This window comes from Asterias rubens, chromosome 12 (genome assembly GCF_902459465.1).
Source record: "Asterias rubens chromosome 12, eAstRub1.3, whole genome shotgun sequence".
In the NCBI taxonomy this organism is placed as follows: domain Eukaryota; kingdom Metazoa; phylum Echinodermata; class Asteroidea; order Forcipulatida; family Asteriidae; genus Asterias; species Asterias rubens.
The window spans coordinates 16042508-16065605 of NC_047073.1; the positions used below are offsets into that span (position 1 = coordinate 16042508).

The window sequence follows — 23098 nt, forward strand, 5'->3', positions numbered from 1 at the left end:
TGTACGGACCAAGTCGTGAGTTTGTACGTTTAAAAAAAAAAAAAAAAAACGTTTTTTCCGGCAATGCCGACCAGGTGTATTGCTGCTGAATGCAGAAAAACACTTTTTGAAATGTACCAACTCACGACTTGGACGTACATGTACTTTGCATGACGTCACAAAAAGGGTAGGCGGAGTTTTTAAACATATAAATCGTAACAAACAATTACTAAAAAAATAGTTTTATTGTTCGTAAGCATTATTATACTCTTATGTTTGAAAGAAAAACAAATTATATTTCCAGGTGACTTTAATTATAGTATCAACAGCTCTCTGCTTATTACCAGTTACTTTTTATGCTAAAATTCATTTTTTAGTTTAGTTACCAAATAGTGTACGGTGCATTTACAGGTAAGATAATAAAAAATGTACGTCAAAAATAGAGCAAATACAAAATAACTTATACTTAATTGAAAGTAAAAGTGACATTAATTTTCATCGCCGGATGTAACAATGCAATGTTTCATTTTGAAGCGGTTCTTGTATTACCATTGTCTGATTGTGTGTGTTTCAATCATGTTGCTTTCGTTTTCTTGACAGCTTCGAGCGGGTGGCAATTTAATAGGGTCGGTGATATTGAAGCACGTTTGATAATAATTGTCAAAACCCAGCTCAGTTGGTGTATCCAAACATAATTATAATAACATGCCTGTGAAAATGTTGGGCTCATTGGTTATCAAAGTTGCAAGAGAATAATGAAAGAAAAAACACTTCTGCTGCATCCAGGCTACTTTGTGTGATTTCATGTAGAAACAATAGGCTTCAGCTGAAGTATTTTATTATTAAAGACACTGAACACTGTTGGTAATAAAAATTGTCAAAAACCAGTCTTTTCACTTGGTGTATCTGAACATATGCATAAAATAACGAACCTGTGAAAATTTGAGCTCAATTGGTCGTCGAAGTTGCAAGATAATAATGAAAAAAAAAAAACCCTTGTCACACAAAGTTGTGTGCTTTCAGATGCTTGATTTCGAGACCTGAAATTCTAAATCTGAGGTCTCGAAATCAAATTCGTGGAAAATTACTTCTGTCTCGAAAACTACGTTACTTCAGATGGAGCCGTTTCTTACAGTGTTTTTTTTTTAAACATTAACAGCTCCCCATTGCTCGTTATCAACTAAGGTTTTATGATAATAATTATTTTGAGTCATTATCAATAGTATCCATAGTGTCCAGGCCTAGTTGCTTGAGCGAAAACGGCAACAGGCGATCTTTGCTGAAATTAATTTAAAATGTTTTCAACAAAGGTATACCTTTCTCTGGTGCTTTTCATGTTTCGTATGTGGGAGCTCGATTTTTTAAATACCTTCTTAACATCGTGAGGTTTAACAAAGCAAACTCCAACACATGACGTCAAAAAATTGTCTTTTGACACACGTCGTCGGCTTCTAGGTTTTCAAAACCTTGGGGTTGGGGCCTGATTGTGTATCGATAATTACAAAAAAATCATAAGTGTACAATAATATCAATTCTACATATAAATGACAAACAAACACATTGAAAAACAAGTTTTAAAATAGCATTAGAAATAATTTCGCTCAACCTGGTTCAATTTAACATAACAAAAACACCACTTTCTCACAAAATACAAGAATTACCACTTTTATAAATTACTTTAACGGGGCTCAGGGATCCCTTCAAGATGAATGGAGAAAATTAAATGTAATTCCTGAAATAACATTTCTGTGAATCTATTTGGTACAGCTGGTCGTACTGAAATACAAAACCAAGTAACAAACACCAGCAGATAACACAACAGTATATAATGTAAAAAACACTGCCAAGTATGCCCCAACACCCCATCTCCCACCAAGAAAGGTTGACATGTCCATACCACCAAGAAACGAGTTTCCCAAGCGTGCAGAACTTTTCACCCTTCGAGACAACTTCTCAACACTCAAGCCAGACCCGGAGGCCTCGTTCAGGCGTGTCTCCACTGCAGATTCAATTTCTCTGGCATTACTGCAGAATGAGAGTAGCTCATAACACATTGTCTTGGCAAACTCAACACAGTCATCCAGAAGGACTTTGTAGCGCCTGGGAGAAGCCCTCAGAATTGAAAGCTGGATTCCGTGAATTGTTAACTGTTTGAATCTATGAATGTAGAATGTCCTCTCAATACGTCCCTTTATCTCACTAAAATATTTCATCTTGTGGTGAATCTTGTACATCCTCTGCTCCACCGACTCGAAGCACAGCTCAGTCTCCCAAACGAACAACTGGCTGGGGATAGCGAAGGGGTCATCTGGGATGTCTTTGAAGACGCCCAATGGGTCGCTACTAGGCGTAGGGGCGTTTGCTGGAACGCACATCACGAACGCGTGCCAGTCCTTGTTCACGCAAATGAAGACATCGTAGTCGGTTCTCTCTCCCGTGGAGAGAAGTTTCTTGATGGAGTCAGTATCCTTGTCCCTGTGGGCGATCACTGTTTCTGTGTTCAGATCACCAACGTTGTTGACGTGGTAGGCCAATGGCTCGAACGAACGAAGGCTTCCTTCCACCATTTCCGGGCTGTTTGTTACTATCTATCCACTGCAATACGGTTTTAATAAGTGAAAATACCATACACTGGTGCCATAACACAGTATTACATTCTGATCATAATTCATTCACCGTTTGCAAATGGTCACACATGATTAGTTGTGAATAAATGCACGAATGTAAACCAGTGTGTGTGCATAATATCATTTACATGTATTGAGAAGGCATTATGCACGCGAACTTTGAGCTCCCATAGGCCTACGTCATTTTTCTGAGAACAAAGCAAGTCGGGGAATTCCAGTTTACTTGAGCCATTTCGAAATCATGATTAAACTACATATATATTATTATTGTTCACATTTTTTCAATACTGGTATAGTTCTAGTTGTTGTGCACGAGTGTAGACTATAGACTTGATTTCAAGAAGTCTGAGATCGCGCTTATTATTTTATCGGCATCAGTCACGCAAAAACTCTCCCACATTAATATGAAACTTCCATAATAATAGGCTAATGAACAATAGGGCGCTGTTTCAGTAAACTGGCTATCGGTAGAATAAAGCCACGATCACAGACTTGGAACAAGTCTATAGGCATACCTGTATAACCACTTATTTGTGAACGGGAAGATCATCTCCTAAGTTCTTTCTAGGCAGTCCTCGCACCTTCTATCAGTTCCCAAAAAAACAACAAAAATTAGACAGCATGGTTTTCCTGCACGGTGATTGGCTGATGATGACATCATCGATTTGATATGGCAGCCTGCTGTTTTTCGTGGGTATGGTGCCCCGACCGCCACGCCAGCATTAGTCATGACAACAAAAGAGCCTTTGTAGCATCGGAGCTGACACCCAGATTCATCTCACCAAATAAGTGACTCTTACGATCTCCTGACCACTGTGGAAAGCGCAAACTGCGGTATGGGCACATTTCACAATCATCAGGGTTACGGAATTGAGCCGGATAAAAGGGTCCCGTGGGTCTTGATTTATTTTTTGGTCAGTTCCAAAATAACTCCCATTTAGATCTGACGCAGAATTTAGATTTTTCCGAAAGTTAGTCCGATTAAAAAAAAAATGTTATTTTAAAAGGCAAATTCATACCAAACCAAATCCAACATCACGGAAGACGGGGTTAAAATGGAAACTATAAAAAAACATTCAATGTCAACTCTTTGTTACAGTGTATTTGTTTTGTTATTTTATTTATATAAAATTAAAACAAAATATTCAGTAGGCTCCTAAACACAAATATAGGCCTCATTTATATATATTTTGTTGATATTGTATCAATGTAAAAACATATTAGGCCAACAACCGTAACATTCTGTGTACATATAGTTTATTTCTATATGAAAATAAGTGTAAAGTATGTCACATTTTCATTGTTTTTACTTTAGAGATAAAACTATTCCACCAGAGTAAAATGCCTGTGATTTTTTTTCACCGGAATCGGGAAAGTACTGAGTATACAGTGCTACGCACATCGGTGTATATGGGTAAAAACCAAAAACAAAAACTAATATTCTTTATCCCCGATGCAAATTTAACAACATCAATTATTATGTTGTGTATTATGCACCATCCCATAATATGGTATACAAATATTGACTGCTTCGAGTGATGATTTTTTATATTTAAAACTACGACCCCCGGTAATTCCCGGAGCGCTGTATTTTCCAGAATGGAACGGTCCGGGGTATTTCACTGCATCTACTGTTAGCCATATACCTTCAAATTAATGGTCTCTCCTGGATCACTTATTGCAAACTCGTACAAAATTAAAGTCAACATATACTGCGTAAATATTCTTCTTTTGAAAAACCGTAACATATTCTGTGTAAATATAGGGGTGAGTTCACTTCTATGGAAATGAAAATAAGTGTAAAGTATTTACAGATTGTTATTATTTTTACTTCAGAGATAAAATTATTATTCGGTGTTTTATGTACACCCCATATACATGTACAGCGCTTTGGTATCGGTGATGCCTGTTTAGATTAGAAATACGACCCCGAGTGACCCCCGGAGCGCTCTACGGTCCGGGATAATTCACTGCATCTACCGTTAGCCATCCTTCAAATGGTCTCTTGCTGGCATGGAACACTCATTGCAAACTCATGCAAAATTAAAGTCAATGGTTTATGCCTTGATCAAGACACTTTACTATAACAATTTGCTTTTCTTCACCCAGGGGATGTTACAATGGGTACCTGCGAGGATAGAGGTTGATATTGTGTATGAAAAAGCCTTTGATGCGCTACGGTTGCCCAGGTTATGTACGGGCCCATAGGGAGCTGAGAAATATTAAAGGGATGTTACTGGCCCAATGGCCAGCGCATTGAGACGGTTATTGTTAGTGCACTTTATAATTAAAGTCACCTGGAAGTGGTATTTTTTTTCAAAATAAAGCTTTTGTCACAAAGATATGTGTTTTGATGAGTAGAATATGAATAAAATAATAGTTAACTAAGGTTAAAAAATCAAATTGTTTTCGTTTTATTTACAAATTTAAGAGTAGGCCCGACCTGAGAGGGCGCAGTTCGTGACGTCAATCGAGGCGCGATATTTGAGGAGAAAATGTGTAGTCTGGCCCCGTACACTACGTCTGGGTACCTGATCGGTATGATGCATACGTACAGAACTACTACGGTCGGGAACCATGTCTGCACGCACCAATTACCCCTTCTTAGTTATCATCGAGCTCTGGACATATCTCATAAAACTTCGCACCATGGGTGGACGACAGCCGTATGTAATTCTGAAATGATAAATATTGAAATATAAATTGTATGCATTATTTCTTTCCGGTATAATACGTCTCATCAAATTTTCTAGAAAAAAACCTCAAAACAACCACCTGGATTCTTCAATTTCAACAAGCTGCTTAAACACAAAATGTTGCTTAACAATTTCCCGCTGAGCAGAAATGAGCGGGATACCAGCCACAAACCGCACAGTCATTAGGTGACATAGCACCTTAGCTGTTCACTTTATTCAGCTAAACAAACATTTGTTGCTAAATAGCTACCTTAAGCAGCTCTGAAATTTAGCTCTGGTTTTAGAAAGATAGTTCAAATCAATTCAATAAACATTTATTACATGATGGCAGTAATAAATTAGGCCTACTGGTTATTTACACGTATATGTTAATGTAGGTGTGAGTAATTAACGTCACGTTATAAACAACCCAGCAAAAACACAAATCTTAAAAAATATCGATAAATGATATTTGGAATCCACTGTACCTTTAGTGTCTTGCACACGGATAGAATTTCCACCAGTTTACGGAACTTGGGTCGATCATGAGGGGTCACATTCCAGCACCGCTGCATCAGTTCATATCTTAGGTGATAAGAAAAGGTTAACATTTCATGGGTTAGCACATTTTGGTAAGGTGAAATCATCACATCAAAACCGCAAAATGAATTAGTGAACAGTGACTAAAAACAGTCCATTGAGGGTAGGTGGACGTGACCTCATCGCCAGTCCATATAATTATGTACATGTTTATTTAAAAGCAATTTGACGGAGTGACGAGTCCTACTTTTACTTTATGTGTGACTTTTTGGATGCTAGGTGGCAGCAGACATGCCAGGTAAAATCCATTGTTCTCGGTAATGTTTGCATCCTCAGAACTACGCAAACAATGAAAATTTGACCTGGAAGGTCGTATTCGAATCGGCTTCTACAACTACGGCTACGGCTCTTGCTAAGGGTGTTGCCAGGACGTCCTATACCTCACCGCATAATGACGCGGAAACTTAGCCGTAGCCGCCAATTCGGATAGCCGCAAATTCGAATACGGTCATATTCTGCTGCCACCTAGCGTTCTAAAGTCTCCAATTGCTTGTCTTACATATCTGGTGAGCAGTAGCTGGGATTAGGCAAGCGATATCCCGACTTCAACTTCGAGACTAGCATACTAGTTGGGGTATCTGAGTACGGTGTTGCACCTTTAAGGGAAACACACACAAAATGTTGGATTTAAAAAAACAATGCTTCATGAGAAACTTAAACCCAATTTGGTCTACGAAGTTGCGAGAGAATTATGGAAGAAAAAACACTATGGTCGCACAAGTTGCGTGCATGCTTTCAGATGCCTTGGATTCGAGACTGTTGACGTGTCCAAACGTCATAGTGACCATTGACCTGTTGTGTTTATGACAATACAGGTCCCAACATGGCGATGTTCAGGTAACTTCAATGTGTGTCTTTGTCCAGTCATTTGTGTCATCAAACTGAGTAAGTCCAACCAATTTTTATTACAGAAACCACAGCTGAAGTATCGAATTCAATTCAAATATTTTAGTGAGAAAACAACTTCTTTCTCAAAAACAACGTTTCTTCACAGGGAGAGCCGTTTATCACAATTTTTGATACTATCAAAGGCTCTCCATTGCTCAGCGCAACCAAGTAAGTTTTTATGCTAACAATTATATTTGAGTAATTACCAATAGTGTCCAGTGCCTTTAACACACATTACTACGGGTTGTACTGACCCAGAAATGGGTTTGACCCCGAGGGACCCGGATGTGTTTAAACCCGGATGTAAGTTAAGCAGCTTACCAAGCGTTACAATTTCCCAGAGAAGAACCCCAAAGGACCACCTAATGGAGCAAATGAGATGAAAAACAATACCAATAAAAACACGTGCTTTATAACATTTCATAGATCTAGAACAAGTTGTTTGCGATTCAACATAACCCTTATTAGAACCTTGATAAATTCATCAATTTCCCAGAGAAGAACCCCAAAGGACCACCTAATGGAGCAAATGAGATGAAAAACAATACCAATAAAAACACGTGCTTTATAACATTTCATAGATCTAGAACAAGTTGTTTGCGATTCAACATAACCCTTATTAGAACCTTGATAAATTCATCAATTTCCCAGAGAAGAACCCCAAAGGACCACCTAATGGAGCAAATGAGATGAAAAACAATACCAATAAAAACACGTGCTTTATAACATTTCATAGATCTAGAACAAGTTGTTTGCGATTCAACATAACCCTTATTAGAACCTTGATAAATTCATCAATTTCCCACAGAAGAACCCCAAAGGACCACCTAATGGAGCAAATGAGATGAAAAACAATACCAATAAAAACACGTGCTTTATAACATTTCATAGATCTAGAACAAGTTGTTTGCGATTCAACATAACCCTTATTAGAACCTTGATAAATTCATCAATTTCCCACAGAAGAACCCCAAAGGACCACCTAATGGAGCAAATGAGATGAAAAACAATACCAATAAAAACACGTGCTTTATAACATTTCATAGATCTAGAACAAGTTGTTTGCGATTCAACATAACCCTTATTAGAACCTTGATAAATTCATCAATTTCCCACAGAAGAACCCCAAAGGACCACCTAATGGAGCAAATGAGATGAAAAACAATACCAATAAAACACGTGCTTTATAACATTTCATAGATCTAGAACAAGTTGTTTGCGATTCAACATAACCCTTATTAGAACCTTGATAAATTCATCAATTTCCCACAGAAGAACCCCAAAGGACCACCTAATGGAGCAAATGAGATGAAAAACAATACCAATAAAAACACGTGCTTTATAACATTTCATAGATCTAGAACAAGTTGTTTGCGATTCAACATAACCCTTATTAGAACCTTGATAAATTCATCAATTTCCCACAGAAGAACCCCAAAGGACCACCTAATGGAGCAAACGAGATGAAAAACAATACCAATAAAAACACGTGGTTTATAACATTTCATAGATCTAGAACAAGTTGTTTGCGATTCAACATAACCCTTATTAGTACCTTGATAATTTCTTGACTCTAATTTATAATTGCAGCACTCGCAGTACGTCATTGTTAACGTCGATTTTGGAGAATCTTCAAATACTATTTTTGACCTTGACAGTGCAAATAACCAGTATATTAAGTCCGAAATACTTAAATGGTAGATCGTATTATTAATATTAGAAACTTCACAGATATGATTTCATTGAAGTATATCGTCTGCTTGGAACTCGGTTCTTAGTGTAAGGATTTCGTACAGGTGCATAATATTTTTTTCCTGGTTGGGGTTTATAGATCAAGAGTGGTCTTCAAAGTATTATTTTGTTTGGTAAAAAGAAAAATGCGTTTCCAAGAAAAAACAACAGTATTTAATTTTTGTTTATATCAAAAAAATGCATAGGGCCTATGCATTATTTTAATGACCCTTTGAGCGTTACGCAGGCCTGTATAAAATTGCTAAAATGCCGTTATAGACCGACTGAACAGATTAGTTAGTCTTTGTTCAAGTTGTTTACACGGTTTCGTTATGCACGAGACATGCACATTGAATGGCTTGGATATAGTTATAGGATTAATGGTAAACAAATTGTACTCACACGTCGGTCATTGATGAGTGTTTAGCAGTGTTTAGTGCCTCCAGTGGCTTCCAGCGAAATGACACTCTTTTCTGAAACTAATTCGGCAACATTATTTATTAGTTAAAGTTTTTCAAAGGTGAATAAAACTAGGGAGCCTAAAATGTGAATCCACGAATGATAATAATAAACATAATATAGGTTTTATCAACTAATTTCAACAAGAAATCCATTCAGTTTTACACTTCATATTTGTCAGTTTCATGTGTAGGTCTATGCCTTACTAAATGCACAACACGTACAACATATAGATAGCAAGATTTACCGTTGTTGCATCCAGGTAGGTGTTCTCGACACGTGACAAACCAAAATCAGAGATTTTGGCAACCAGATTTCCGTTGAGAAGGATGTTCCTTGCCGCCAAATCTTGATGAACTATCTGTGGAATAATATTAACAACTTTATTTTTTATAGCGCCTAAGAAAGTCCCAATAAGCAAGTGATATCTCCAAGGTACTGATCGGCCTATCAAGTTTTCAGTTTAATTCAACATCAAATTTATTTTCATACAAAATGAAAAATATATAGCTAAATATAATTTAATTTGCTATAATTTTCCCGCCTTTTTCTGGATCCTTCCCTTAATCCCCTTTCCCTTTTTTTTATATAAATTGATATGTATTTGTTTGTATTTGATTGTTTGTACATGTTCATGCCTCTGAAGAAGGTCCGGTTTGGATCGAAAGCTAAGGCCATCTCTCCTACTCATTATAAATATAATATGTATAATAAAAGTAAACAGAATACATAAACTTTTGTCATCTGAATTAACAAAAGGATGTAAGAAGCGAAATTAATAACAGTGGTGTGTGTGGAGGCATCGTCTCTGAAGACTAGGTATGTGGCGAGATGCCTTGGACAGACTTAACACATAACAAAACAAAGAACAAGCACACGGACATTTGGATCAAGATATAACCTAAGCATAAAGACTTACGGATAAGCTAGAAAGGTACGTAAGCCTATTGAAGAAAAAGTCTGAAATTATATCAAGTTATAAATTGCCAATCTATGCCGAGCTTAATGTATTGTAAACACTCTTTCCAAATCTAATGAGAAATACAGAACGTTTTTGTTAGTAAAAGAACGAAAGTTGGGCGTGTGATGATACACGGCTCAAATACAGTCTGAATGCAAAATTTTAATTTATATACTACAACGTACAATGGAGACTGACTGCATATCATTGTTTAAATTTCATAATTCATATGCAAAAACAACACCAATGTGAACACATTTGTTGGAGTCTCATAGAGTCAGAAATAGTATTACCTTATTCGTAGCAAGATGCTGCATTCCTTTGGCCACATCCAGAGCAAATGTAAGCAGCGTCTCAGAAGATGGGAAAGTTCCTGTGGGCGCTAAGCGGGATTGTCTCAAGTGAGATCGGAGGTTACCGTATGGCATAAACTCAAGAGCTACGCACAAGTCATCTGTTCAGAGTTTGGGAAGAATACAGACATGTATTCAAGTGCTTCAACATCGCAAGTTACTGTAATACCCTTAAAAAGTGTTCTTTATTTGGTCTGTTGTGAAGTGTCGAGACCGAGCAGTTAAAGACACTGGACTCAAAAAGTTACTCGAGTCAAAATTCACCCTAGAATAAATATTGATATCGCCTGTACTTAAAATCGACCGGGTTATTCTGAATTTGACCGTCACTCACCATCATGTGTGCAGAGTCCAAGGATGTTGACCAAGTTGGGATGATTACCAACCCGAGTCATGGACCCAAATGCCGTCATAAATTTATCATTATCTGTTGGTGATGCAGTTGCTGTAGTAAAATCAAATCATAATGGAGACAGAAAGTTTACTCGGAACACAGCCCAAAACAATACGTTGTTGCTAAACCTGCATAATGAAAGGCTATTGGTGGCGCACTATATTTTGAACCAAATTTGCACCTTAAGTACTGACACTTTTATCCTGATGTATGAAGAAGTGGGGATATCATCCTAGCTATACACATACTGCGACTGAGGGGAACCACAGACAATGAAGTAATTTGTTGTGGTGCCCAGATTGGCAAGACCTGTACACGGCTATATACAGACTTGGATAACTTTACCTCGGACAGCGACCTATTGGTCCACACAGTTGTAACATGCTAAAGGGGTCATTATAGTGCATGCCTTTCAATAGAGTGCATGCCTTTGAATAATATAGACACAGTATACATTATAATTATATCCCGATTATGTTCAGCCGCAGGTGCACTTCCTATCTCTCGACGAGCTTAATTCATGCAGATACAAAATGGCGCCCTTTATATAGTTATAATAATAAAAAATAAAAAACATTTATATAAGCGACAAATCCATTGCAAAAATGCTCCCAGGCGCTGAACAATATTGATAATAAGAAAAACTATAGCATTTTAACAAAGATCCCACAAATGTAAGCAGTCGATCACAATTACAGAAAACAAAATATATAAAACCTGAAACGGTTACCATAAGATCCACTAAAGATAGTATTTAAAACGAAAACACTTGGTGTGTTTTCGACAGCTTTATATGCATCGTTAGACTAGTTTACATTTTGACTTATTAAAAGAGAACTTCCTTATTGTAGTGAACTATAGTTTACCTCCAGCTTAGTTAACCTATAAGAGTATGTACGGAAAAACATAGTCTGGTATATTCCTATTGTTTAAAGGTCAATTAGTCAAGTTTGCTCGTTGTTTACCTTTGAGTCTGCTGATGGTAGCTTCGTAAACTGTCCCGTTTTTAGTCACAGATCCACCAGTCACTTCCCCAAAGTTACCAATTGAAAATATATCGCTACCAAAGTGCACAAACTCCCTATCCACGTAATGCTGCATGGCCCACGAGGGTATACCAACGGCAAAGTTTGTATATGGGTTTGCTGTGTCATGGTGAGCAAGGATTGGCGAAGGGACGTGCCGAGATTGATCACGCATCTCCGTGTTAGAAACCGTAGCCTGTTTAGTAAGAAAGAAACGGGCAACGAACACTGTTTAGTTGTTGCTAATTTTTAAAATTTGTGTTTATTTCTTTCGCTCTTGCTTTGAAACTATAAAGCTAATTATTCATCAACAAAAACAAAAAGTACAAAAACAACAATAACAAGAACAAGGACAAGAACAAGAACGACGACGACGACGACGACAATGACAATGACAATGACAATGACAATGACAACATCAATATGAACAACAACAATAACATCAACAACAACAATAACAACAACAACAACAACGGCAGCAGCAATAAAAACAACACCAATAACAAAACAACTACATCAATACCACAAAACAAACAATCCACAAATAATGCCATTGTATAGCACTCACCAAGAAACAAGATAGTAAAGATTACAGATAGCCTATACAAGTATATACGATTTCACGTGACATAATCACGTGATGCAAAACAAAAACGCAAAGAAAATATTTAAAATTGTACAACAAATTTGTTTTCTGTATGAAAACAAATCTGAAATGAAAGAATACACAAAGCTCCCGTTCATACCTGAAAAGGCTTATAATAAACAAACGAACACCGAGTCATGCAACTTACCGATGATGTTTTGCCACGGCGATGGCAACATTCATTGATTAACGCCAATAATAAAACAATGACAAAGATACCAGAAACACTGCTGACTACTATCAACAGGATGTAAGGGTACGGTTCAACTGTTGCTGTAAAACATAAAAAGGTTTTGTATAAAGTAAAAAAGAGATTTCAACAATAATATTTAGCCTACAGAGTGGTCAAAGTCGGAGAAGAACTCCATAAAACACAACATGGCGCTGAATTAAAAAGTTCAAAGACATACATTCAGTTGTTGTTCTTCCATGAAAGTAAACTTTTCATAAAGTTGCGCTTAATTTCTCTACTCGATTACGACACTCACCCTATTCTTAATTTGTTTTTGTCTTTTATTAAATTTCTTAATTCTGGTTGTGAAGCCAATAAATACAGTCGAACTTAAATACAGTCGAACTTAAATACTGTAATAGCTTAGAGCTATGTGGTTGCAAGTCTATTATTAATCATGCACTCTTGTACAATCTTGAACTCGGCTGAATAATTTAACTGAATTGTGAAGACATAATAATGTTGGACTTTATGTCTTTATTTTTCCTTCTATGGAGACCTAAGACAAAAGGAACAACAATACGTCTCCACAGGGAAAAGGAGCAATTTTCAACAAGGAATTCTGTCTGCAACCATTTGAAAGGATCTTTGAAGGTATGAAAAGGAGCAATTTTCAACAAGGAGTTCTGTCTGCAAATCATTTCAAATGATCTTTGAAGGTATGGTACAGGAAAACATTAAGAAAGAAGTTTTCTCAGGGATCCACAAATAGAAAACTTAAGATGATACTTACCTCCTGTATCGATACACCCACCGGTATATCTATCGCATGTATTGGATCCACGACAGTTACATGTCTGTGTACATCCTGCACCATACGTTCCTTTAAGACATTCTATTCAAGGGAAAAGTACAGCAAATAAGTATATTCAATTAAACTATTTCTGTGATGCCACTCTATTGATGAAACTGTAGGACTCACACTCAACTGCAGACTCGTTACGAATCTATTAACTGTAGATTTGTTACAAACTTAAGTGCAAACTTCTGTGCTTTGTTAATGTATTTATTGAGATATAGGAGACATACGCCTTTTGGCGAAAGTTATTTTTTTTTAACTCTTATGCTCTCCTGGGCACACCACTGTTGTTTTACTTCGTTTTCTTAAATATTTGTAATGTATGTACATGTGCTTGTAAATGTGCTTGCCTGAATAAATATTATTATTATTAGTAGTAGTTCTACTTGAAAATGACTATCTTTCCAAATTGAAATATTATATGAGTCACATGAACCTAACTCTGTCACACAGGTTTGACTTGAATATCCAGAGATGCAGCTGGATCCATAGGGATCTGGTAAACCAAACTGAATACCCATGCAGCTAGTGATGGATTCTTACCTGTATCACAGTCTCTGCCTGAGTATCCAGAGATGCAGCTGGATCCATAGGGATCTGACAAGCTGAACTGTGTCCCGGTACAACTCTCAACAGTGTGGTTTGGTCCGCATTCAAATTCACAATTCCACCCGAATTTATGTTTACCGCAAGCTTCAGAAGAACAAAAAATCAAACACAACCTTCAACACTTTGGAGTAACTTTCTGTTAGGTACATAAATTATGACACAATGGACCCAACTTCGCAGGGCTGCTCCAAAAAAATATGCTAAGAACGACATATGCTTACAATAATAAGGTTATTAGCCAAACCATTTCACAAGCACCATTAATTTGTTGTGACTGCCTGCTCACTTCTACTTACCAGAAAACTGTTAAGGAATATTTCCAGCTGAAGCAGCCTAGGTCTTTAAAGGTAGTTGAAGAAAGTTTAAGTCTTGCCTAGATTATTTTTGAAGCGATATTTCACATGAAGACATACATTTTACATCTAAGAGGGTGTCTTTACATACTTGATGCTTTTTTTAAAATCTTAATTCAACGAAAGTTAAATTCCACAGTGAATTATAGATTTGTCTATAGCTCACCATTGGAGCAGTTTGTCCCGCTGAATCCTGGTGCACAGATGCATTGACCTGTTTTATCATCACACACTCCTCCATTGTAGCATTGATGAGCGCATTCATCTGTACAGTTTGGTGGACCCCATCTACCAGCCGAACAAACTGGAAACAACAATTAAAAAATTGAATGCTTTTGAGTTTTCCGAACATAACATTACAATACTTATACTTCTTTAAACTATCTAGAAGACAGGACAATCCTAGCTCCTCTCAGACAATTAAACAGTCCCTATACGGAACATACAACCTGTCAAATTGAACTAAATGGGTGTAGACAAAGCCAAAAACCAGACCCTGTAGTGTGGAGATACCCACATTACAATCCTTTTGTTTCATACTTTTTCAATTTGGTCCGGGGTCGTCCGAGAGTGTCAGGGTTATCCTGTTTCTTTATTTACGTGTCTGTCCCTTGTACTGTATGTTTGATAACTCTTATTATCTTCTCCGTTTTTGAGGTTTTGAGGAAATAAATAAATAATAATAAATTACTACTACCAACTAGTTAAAGTCACCTGGAAATAGAACTTTTTTTCTTCAAACATTAGAGTATTATGTTTCTGAACAATAAAATAATGTTTTGAGTAATTGTTGTTTTTAACGATTTATATGTAAATAAAAATAAAACAAAGTTGTGTGGGGTGACTCCGCCTATACCCATTTTGTGACGTCAATCGAGGCAGACTTTGTCTCGATCGAACATCGAATACACGTACGTGCAAGTACATTCAAGTCCTAGTCGTGAGTTTGTACGTTTCGAAAAAGGTTTTTTCTTGCATTTTTTCCGGCAATGTCGACCAGGTGTATTGCTGCAGCAAAACAACTAAAGATGGGGTCAGTTTGCAAAGTGGTCCGGTCCGACGTCTTTTCCAGCGCTGTGCAGCAAACACTTCGAGCCGTCGTGCTTCGAGAATGCGGAATACACTTCACATTTTGACATGAAGAGAAAAATTATTTTCTTAAACATGACGCTATACCAACAATTTTTTTCCAGCTAGTGGGGAAGTGGAAGAAGATACCTGAAAGACGTAACGAAACTGAAGGAGCATTTGCCAAACGTGAAACAAAATCAGGTATTGTTTCAACTTTGAGGGCATGTTTTTAGCTTGTGCCAAGCGTCACTAACTTGTGTTGGCACTGCATGCGATTCATCGCGCCTCGATTGACGTCACGAACAGCGCCCTCTCAGGTCGGGCTTTTTTCCAAATTTGTAAATAACATGGAAACTAATTTTTTAAACCTTAGTTAATTGTTTATTCATATTCCACTCATCAAAACACATATTTTAGTGACAAAAGCTTTATTTTGACAACATACCACTTCCAGGTGACTTTAACGTACGGAACATAGCCAAGATCTCTATAGAGGATGTTTTCTGGAGGAAACCAAAACCAGTACCAAGGAACTTACCTCTTACTATAATTCTGATCAAACTGGCAGTGTCATTTGGTCCTGTTAGCCTCGCCCCGTAAACATCACCATGTTGAACCTCATTGGAGGCTATTTTTATTTTGTTCCCATAAGACAGTGACGTGTTACTCCTGAACCGAAACACTTGCGAATAGACTTCGTTATCATCGGTCGATAGCATTGGCAGTGTTACGTCTTCTCCAGCGTTGACTATAAGCGTTCCGGAGTTAAAGTAAAATCCGTTGAGCTTTCCTCTCCCTGGGGAGAATTCAAAAACATAAACGATTCCCAAAATAATAAACAATTCAAATGTGTTCGGAATAATAATGTTTACTTGAAAATGCATCGGTGCGATGGTAAATAAAATCGTTGATTGTTTGTAAAACCATTTGATTGTTTTAATCCTATATAAATTTAGACCTACATAAAACTATTGTTTTTGATATAATAGATGTTAGGATTCGAACTGCCTGTAGCTGCCGGGCAACCTCGGTAGTCTAGTTGGTTAGACATTGGGTCATATGCATAAAAACTAGTATTTTCTTTTACTTGAAAATTTCAAGTGTTTACTACCATCCATATGAATAAAAGGAAGTAAAATCTTTTACTGGAAAGTATTTACTAAAATGCTAAAAGTATCTACTTTTAATGAAAAGTAAATTCTTTTCTTTTTAGCACTTACTTACTTTCACATGAATAAAAAGGAGAAAATACTACAAAATGCTAGTAAGTACTGGTCATTTTTCAAGGTAGCTCCAGAGCTACCTTGGACACAGAAGTAAAAGGCTTATCTGAAGAAATGACGGTGTTTATGAATGTTCCTCACAGGATAAATGTTTTAGTCCAAATGAAAGACATCACTGAAATATTAAATAGACACATGCACAGTGTTTCACAACAGAAACAAAGCACACAAACTCAAACTGCTTTTAAACAAGTTTGTTTATATTTTTGCTGAGGATAAAATAAAACCGTTTGTAAAAAAATAGTTTTGTATCAGTAAAGCAAGCTTTTTTAAAGATATAAAGCAATTCTTCGGCTCAGAAATGAATGCCTCGGTCATTAAGGCTCAGAAAAGGTAATTTTTTAAACAGTTAAATGCATTTCAATAGAATGTTGTTCGTGTTACTATTAAAACTTCTAAGTTTAAATTACATAGCTATGCTCATATCCAGCTCTCATCTTCTCTATATAGCACTGTAAGTTTCAAAACCTTAACAAAAACGTTTTGATTCTGGGTGTCCAGTTGAGTCATCTTCATCAAAATGTTGTCAGAAAAAAAACTCATGGCTGACTTGAAGATTTCTATGTTTCTATTAAATCAAATGATGCTTTAGCTGTGTGTGTGGGCGCGTACGTAGACGTGAATGGGAGTTGCAATACAACGGAAACCTTTTGTTAAGAGCCATTCAGCCATGGTATATCAGAAGTATTTACTCCAAAGCATTAAGTGAATACTTTGCAGTAAAAGAATGATTGATTGATTGATTGATTGAATTTATTCGGATAAAAATACAGCAAGAACATACTCAAAATACAAACATGTACTTAACAACAGGAGAAAAGACCAAAAAAAAACAAGATAGAAATACTGCAGAAAATTATCCAAGGATAGCCCAAAAAAGCCAATAACTTAGACTTATTTCCATTGGGGTCCTTACAAAAAACAGACGAACCTAGTCAAGGGCAAAAAGATGATTCAAGGGAAAAAAAAGCAAGAGAACACAAGAAAAATAAATAGAATAGGAAAAACAAATATTTTAAATTAAAAATTAAGTTAAATTAAATTAAATCGATAAATAATATAACAAATTGAAACCAAAAAGGAACCCAAGCTATGCTTCCTTAGAGGTGGCTTTTGTGGCAAGGTGGCATTTGACTAGTTTTTTAAATTGTTGCAGACTAGTAGACATTTTAATATTAGCAGGTAAATTGTTCCATTCTCTTATGGCGGTAGCAAAAAAAGTATTGTTAATTGAGCTGAATGAGATTGGGACTATAAAATTCAGATCACTGGTCCTAGTGTTGTGCTGGTGAAAATCAGAGACCTTAATAAAGTTGTCACGAAGATAATCAGGAGTGGCATTACAAGTTATTCTATACACATGATTTAATTTTAGTTGAGAGACTCTGTCTTTAACGTTTAGGAAGCCCGCTATGTCAAGTTCTTTTTGACCTATGTGGGCCCTGGAGTCTTTGGCTAGAATAAATCTAACCATTTTATTTTGCATAATTTGAAGTTTGTTTTTGAGATGGACTGGGAGTGCAGAAAACCAAGAAGAGCATGAGTAGTCAAAGTAACACTGGATTAATGCTGAACAAAGTGTTTTACGAGATTTAGTGTTAAGAAAATAAGCCTGTCTGTAAAGGAATTTTAACCTATCACCAGTTTTCTTGATAATGGAGTTGGCAATTAATTCCCCTGATAGCTGCTGATCAAATGAGACCCCCAGGTATTTTACAGACGTAGCTGATTCAATTTGTTTACCTTCACACAAGACTTTAAAGTTATCGGCCTTCTTAATTTTGTTTTTTGAACCAAAAAGGATAGACACGGTTTTGCCTAAATGTAAAGACAATTTGTTGTCAATGAGCCACTTTCTACACGAATCTAGTTCAGCACTAAGTATCTCAGCAACAGCAGCAGGATCTTTGTCAGAAACAAGTAGGGCACTGTCATCAGCATAAAGGAGTTAAGTTTACACTTAACACAGCTGGGCATGTCATTTATGTAACACAAAAACAACAATGGTCCCAGTTTACTCCCTTGCGGAACGCCACATGTCACGGCCAGAGGTTTCGATTGGACTTTGTTGACATTGACAACCTGCTGTCTGTTGCTAAGATAAGAATTAAACCAGTCTATGGAACAAATGCCCATGGCTTTAAGTTTTTTACACAAAATAACATGATCAACAGTATCAAACGCTTTTTGAAGATCAAGCAAAACCATTCCTGTGTAATTACCCTGAGACATTTGAACACGGATGTGATCAGTTAAATGTATAAGACAGGTGTCAGTAGAAAATGTGCCTCTAAACCCCGATTGAAAATTGTACAAAATGTTGTTTTTCACAAGATAATCTTCAACCTGAACATAAACCGCCTTTTCAAGCACTTTGGAAACTACACAGAGAATGCTAATAGGTCTGTAGTTGCTAACTTCTGTTTTACTGTCCCTTTTAAACAATGGCTGAACCCTGGCATATTTAAAATCGTCGGGAACAGCCCCGGAAAGGATGGAGAGGTTTATAATGTGAGTGATGATTTTTTTTAGTTCAATGGCCCCGTCCCTCAGGAATCTGGCAGGGATGTTGTCGAGACCAGTGCTTTTGTTGATGTTGAGGGTCTTCAGCTCATTAAAAACAAAATCTTCTTGAATAGGAGATAATGTGAAGCTATCGGAGGTAACTCCTTTTTCAGTGTAATGGTTTTTGAAGATCACAGAGTCAGTGTCAAAACTGTTAGTGCCATTGGGAAGTTTGGTTGCCAATTTGGAAGCGACAGTAGTGAAAAAACTGTTAAAATGGTCAGCAATCTCAGAAGAATTAAAGCAAAGATCACCATCAATATTGAGGACAACTTTGGATTGAGCCCTGGGTGTATAGCTGTAACCAAGTGATTTCAGCTGTTGCCACAGCTTTTTAGGGTTATTTTTGTTTTCGTGAATTTTAGTGTTAAAAAATTCTGCTTTAGCACGCCTAATATCCCTGTGCACCTTATTTCTGATTTTACAAAAATTACGGTACAGTTGTACGTCAGCAGTATTTTTCTTAAATTTGTACAAATAGGTTTATTCATACGGAATTCAGAAGATGCTTTTACTGAATGCTTCTACTTGGAAGTTTATGCTTTTACTTTTTGCTAGTACTTGTCAGTAAATACTACTTTTTATTCATACGACCCATTGCTCTAGAATTGCAAGGGTCGTGGGTTCGAATCCCACCCGAGTAACATGCCTGTGATATTTTTTCACAGGACTCGGGAAAGTACTGAGTATACAGTGCTAACACACATCGGTGTATGGGTAAAAGAAATTTAAAAAATCGGAGCAATTTTTATGTCCATCAGATCCGCTGTAGTCAATATTTCTTTGTTGAACCACAAGTAAAGTTACATAAAAAAGAAGGCATAAGAGCAGGTACAAACTTACTTGTGTGAGTGATACTGTACACAGCAGGTGTAAAAGAGTTCATATTGTTTTGATCGTCACAAGAATACAACCCACTGGTGCCATACGTTGCTTTATTGGATACCGTCAGAGCACGTCTGTTATTGGGTTGACTTGTTTCACCAACTAGGGTTCCCGACGATTGATCTGTTGTTCCATTGGAAGTAAATCGTATTGAGAATTGAATGGCGAGATTCAGAGATCTACTGTTTAACGGTGTACGTGTGCTTCTAAAACAGGTGAACGTCGTAGTGCCAGAAGCGTTTGTGTCGTACAACATGGGGGAAGCCATCATCAAGTGTAGCACCTCACCTAATTCAGAGACATTAATATTTCTTTTAAAACAAAATAAAATGTTAACAGGCAACAATATGTATGTACATGAATGCTTTCTGTGTCACGGCGTGACCTTTTTTCGCAGACGACCTGTTGTTGATTAGAATAATCTTTATTCCGTAGGCAGTGGACAATATTGGTAATTACTCAAAATATTTATCATAAAACCTTTCTTGATTGATACGAGTAATGGGGAGAGGTTCATAGTATAAAACATTGTGAGAAACAGCTCCCTCTGAAGTGACGTATAGTTTTCGAGAAAGAAGTAATTTTCCACGAATTTGATTTCGAGACCTCAGGAGGTCTCGAAGTCAGGCACGAAACACACAACTTCGTGTGACAATGGTGCGACAAGGGTGTTTTTTTTCTTTCATTAATATCTCGCAACTTCGATGACAGATTGAGCTAAAATGTTCACACGTTTGTTAATTTATGCATGGGATACACCAACTGTGAAGACCAGTCTTTGACAATTACCAACAGTGTCTTAAATAATCGGGACATAGTTAAAACTACAGGCCCTCGGGGATGTCAAAACCATGGCTATGCCCTCAGCTTCGCTTCGGGCATGACTTAGACATCACATTGGACCTATAATTCTAACTGTGTGCCCCTCATAGCATAGTACTATCCATACTATTACCACTTCTGATGTTGTCCTTACGTGTGCAAGCACGTAAGGAAAAGTTACAGAGAAAGTATGATAAGCAATTAACGTGCAAAGTTGTGTTTAAACACAAAATGTGTGTGAACGTTTGATCGGTTTTCTGACTTCATGTCATCACAGGGAGGTCAAGTTTCGCATCAAAACGAGAAACGCATCTCGGGACGGGCATAGTAGCACTGCCAATGCCACATGGTGTTTTTCCAGAAGATTGCTGCTTTACGGTCTGGACAAGGTACTCTGTGTACCTGGAAGAAGAAGAGATATTATAGGCCGCGCCATTTATCGGGTCACATGACGCAATTAGAACAAAAACAAACTTTAAAGGCCCACAAAACATACACAAAAATGTGCTGAAGTTGGTATATGAAACAAATAAGATACAACAAAATTACAAATGTGAAACAAGAACGAGGAATGAAGAAAAAGCAACGCTGTGAACTTCAGGTAAAACTTTGAGTTTAGTTCATCGTAGAAGTAAATTTTTGAGAGTGCAAAAGTATTAATACACAAAGGGTTTGTACCTTGGGGATGCACCACACAGTTTATGTCAAAATTCATGCGCCAAGTATTATTATGTTTTGTAGACCCACAGATACTTTGGGTGTCAAGCAATTAAATCCAAGCTTTTGGGGTTCTGTGGTTCAACTTTAAAGGAGACGTGGTGGATAATGTAGAAATTAGGCTCGAAAGTGTGTCATATTTGGTTTGGGAAATTGACAAGTGTTTCACAAACTGACGGCAGCAAATCGTTTTTTGGGGGGCAAGTAGTTTTTGGTTTGTTTTTTTATAGGGTTTTTCTCTGGGGTAATTAACAAAAATTCCAAAATTGAAAAACTGTTTGAAAATAATGTTTGCTTGGTTTTCAAGAGGTTGAGATACTTCGTAAATATCTGTTGAAGTATTTTCGAACACTTAGCATTTGCCTAACGTTGGTTTATATCTATTTGGGTAAACTTTCTGTATCATGCCACCACTTTTTCACTTATTTTTTACACAAAAAAATATCTCATTTGAGTAAATTATGTAATCTTATTTCATGAGAAAGTGGTGGCAGGATACGGAAATGTTTATTTAGTGTGGTGCAAGTGCGGTTTAAGCATATTGGGTTTAAGAACTTCACAATGATTCATGTATCTTAAACTTACCTTTGGGCGCGTTTAATTCAGCCATCACGATCAAAAAAGCAAAATAGCAATCCACCATACCTCTCCAAGTGTGAACCCGGAAATGACTTCCCATACTTATCGAAATTTTATCAGTCGATCAAGTGCACTTTACAAACATACTTCTGTCCAAATATTGTGATTTTCGGTAAAAACAAAAACTACTTGAACATCTGAACAAAGTATAGATAGTGCCGAATCTGGGTGCAATTTGTGGCTATTTGTTTTAATCTGATTTGAGAAGTTGTAAAAGCAATGCCAACTTTACTCTGGTTTTATACTACGGTATATTGCTGTACTGTGAAGGTGGTAATAAGAACGGCTTACTAACCGTATAGGTGGATTGTGGAGAGAATAGTCCAGAAATATCTGAAAATGCATTGACCCCAACGGGCTATTCATTGGTGCTAGTCAAGCGTTCAAAACTATGGCATGTGGGTGTTGGAACTATTTAGATTCAGTCAATCAACAGCATTTATTATGGCCTATTCAGGTTCGGTTTCTTTCATTTATTAGGTCTTCCTTCAACATGTATAAAATGCAAGCATGTGTGAAAACTTGAACTAAATTGGTCTTCGAAGTTGCGAGAGAATAACGGAAGAAAAACACCTTTGTCCCACAATGTGTGCTTTATTAAGATTCAGTCAGTCAACAACATTTGCTAGGCCTATGGCATATTCAGATTCGGTTTCTATCATTAACTATAGGCCTCACTTCACCATATTATTATGTATAAAATAACAAGCCTGTGAAAACTAGAACTCAATTGGTCTTGGAAGTTGCGAGGAAAAAACACCCTTGTCGCACAAGTTGTGTGCTTT

At 36.9% G+C, this 23098-nt stretch overlaps 2 protein-coding genes across 4 annotated transcripts; both read right to left on the reverse strand.

The window, feature by feature from the left end:
- Window positions 1–1733: 1733 nt before the first annotated feature.
- Window positions 1734–2678, reverse strand: LOC117297811. Its single transcript, XM_033780958.1, has one exon. The coding sequence runs from the start codon at window positions 2544–2546 to the stop codon at window positions 1734–1736; it is 813 nt and encodes a 270-aa protein (XP_033636849.1). The 5' UTR covers window positions 2547–2678.
- A 2402-nt stretch (window positions 2679–5080) lies between these two features.
- On the reverse strand, window positions 5081–22594 carry LOC117297728 (tyrosine-protein kinase receptor Tie-2-like). 3 transcript variants are annotated; one of them, XM_033780875.1, is made up of 16 exons: window positions 22260–22594; window positions 20094–20423; window positions 15941–16198; window positions 14498–14635; window positions 13913–14062; window positions 13304–13405; window positions 12487–12611; window positions 11633–11888; window positions 10608–10718; window positions 10214–10374; window positions 9207–9320; window positions 8903–8979; window positions 7091–7131; window positions 6381–6477; window positions 5770–5866; window positions 5081–5282 (listed from the first exon to the last, which is right to left on the reverse strand). In XM_033780875.1, the coding sequence occupies exons 1-16, from the start codon at window positions 22351–22353 to the stop codon at window positions 5211–5213; spliced, it is 2223 nt and encodes a 740-aa protein (XP_033636766.1). In that variant the 5' UTR covers window positions 22354–22594; the 3' UTR covers window positions 5081–5210. The 3 variants fall into 3 exon arrangements, with proteins under 3 accessions (XP_033636766.1, XP_033636768.1, XP_033636767.1); XM_033780877.1 differs by lacking the exons at window positions 5081–5282; window positions 5770–5866; window positions 6381–6477; window positions 7091–7131 and adding an exon at window positions 7155–7441; XM_033780876.1 differs by lacking the exons at window positions 5081–5282; window positions 5770–5866; window positions 6381–6477; window positions 7091–7131 and adding an exon at window positions 7961–8215.
- Window positions 22595–23098: the final 504 nt, after the last annotated feature.

Bases quoted from the DNA above. Each gene is read 5' to 3' on its own strand.
- LOC117297811 (XM_033780958.1), bottom strand. From the start codon at position 2,546: ATGGTGGAAGGAAGCCTTCGTTCGTTCGAGCCATTGGCCTACCACGTC.
- LOC117297728 (XM_033780875.1), bottom strand. From the start codon at position 22,353: ATGGGAAGTCATTTCCGGGTTCACACTTGGAGAGGTATGGTGGATTGC. The intron at 8,980-9,206 runs GTAAATCTTGCT...TTGCCGAATTAG, and splicing joins CCTACCTGGATGCAACAACG to TTTCAGAAAAGAGTGTCATT. The intron at 7,132-8,902 runs GTGAGTACAATT...TTGCTCCATTAG, and splicing joins CACTCATCAATGACCGACGT to GTGGTCCTTTGGGGTTCTTC.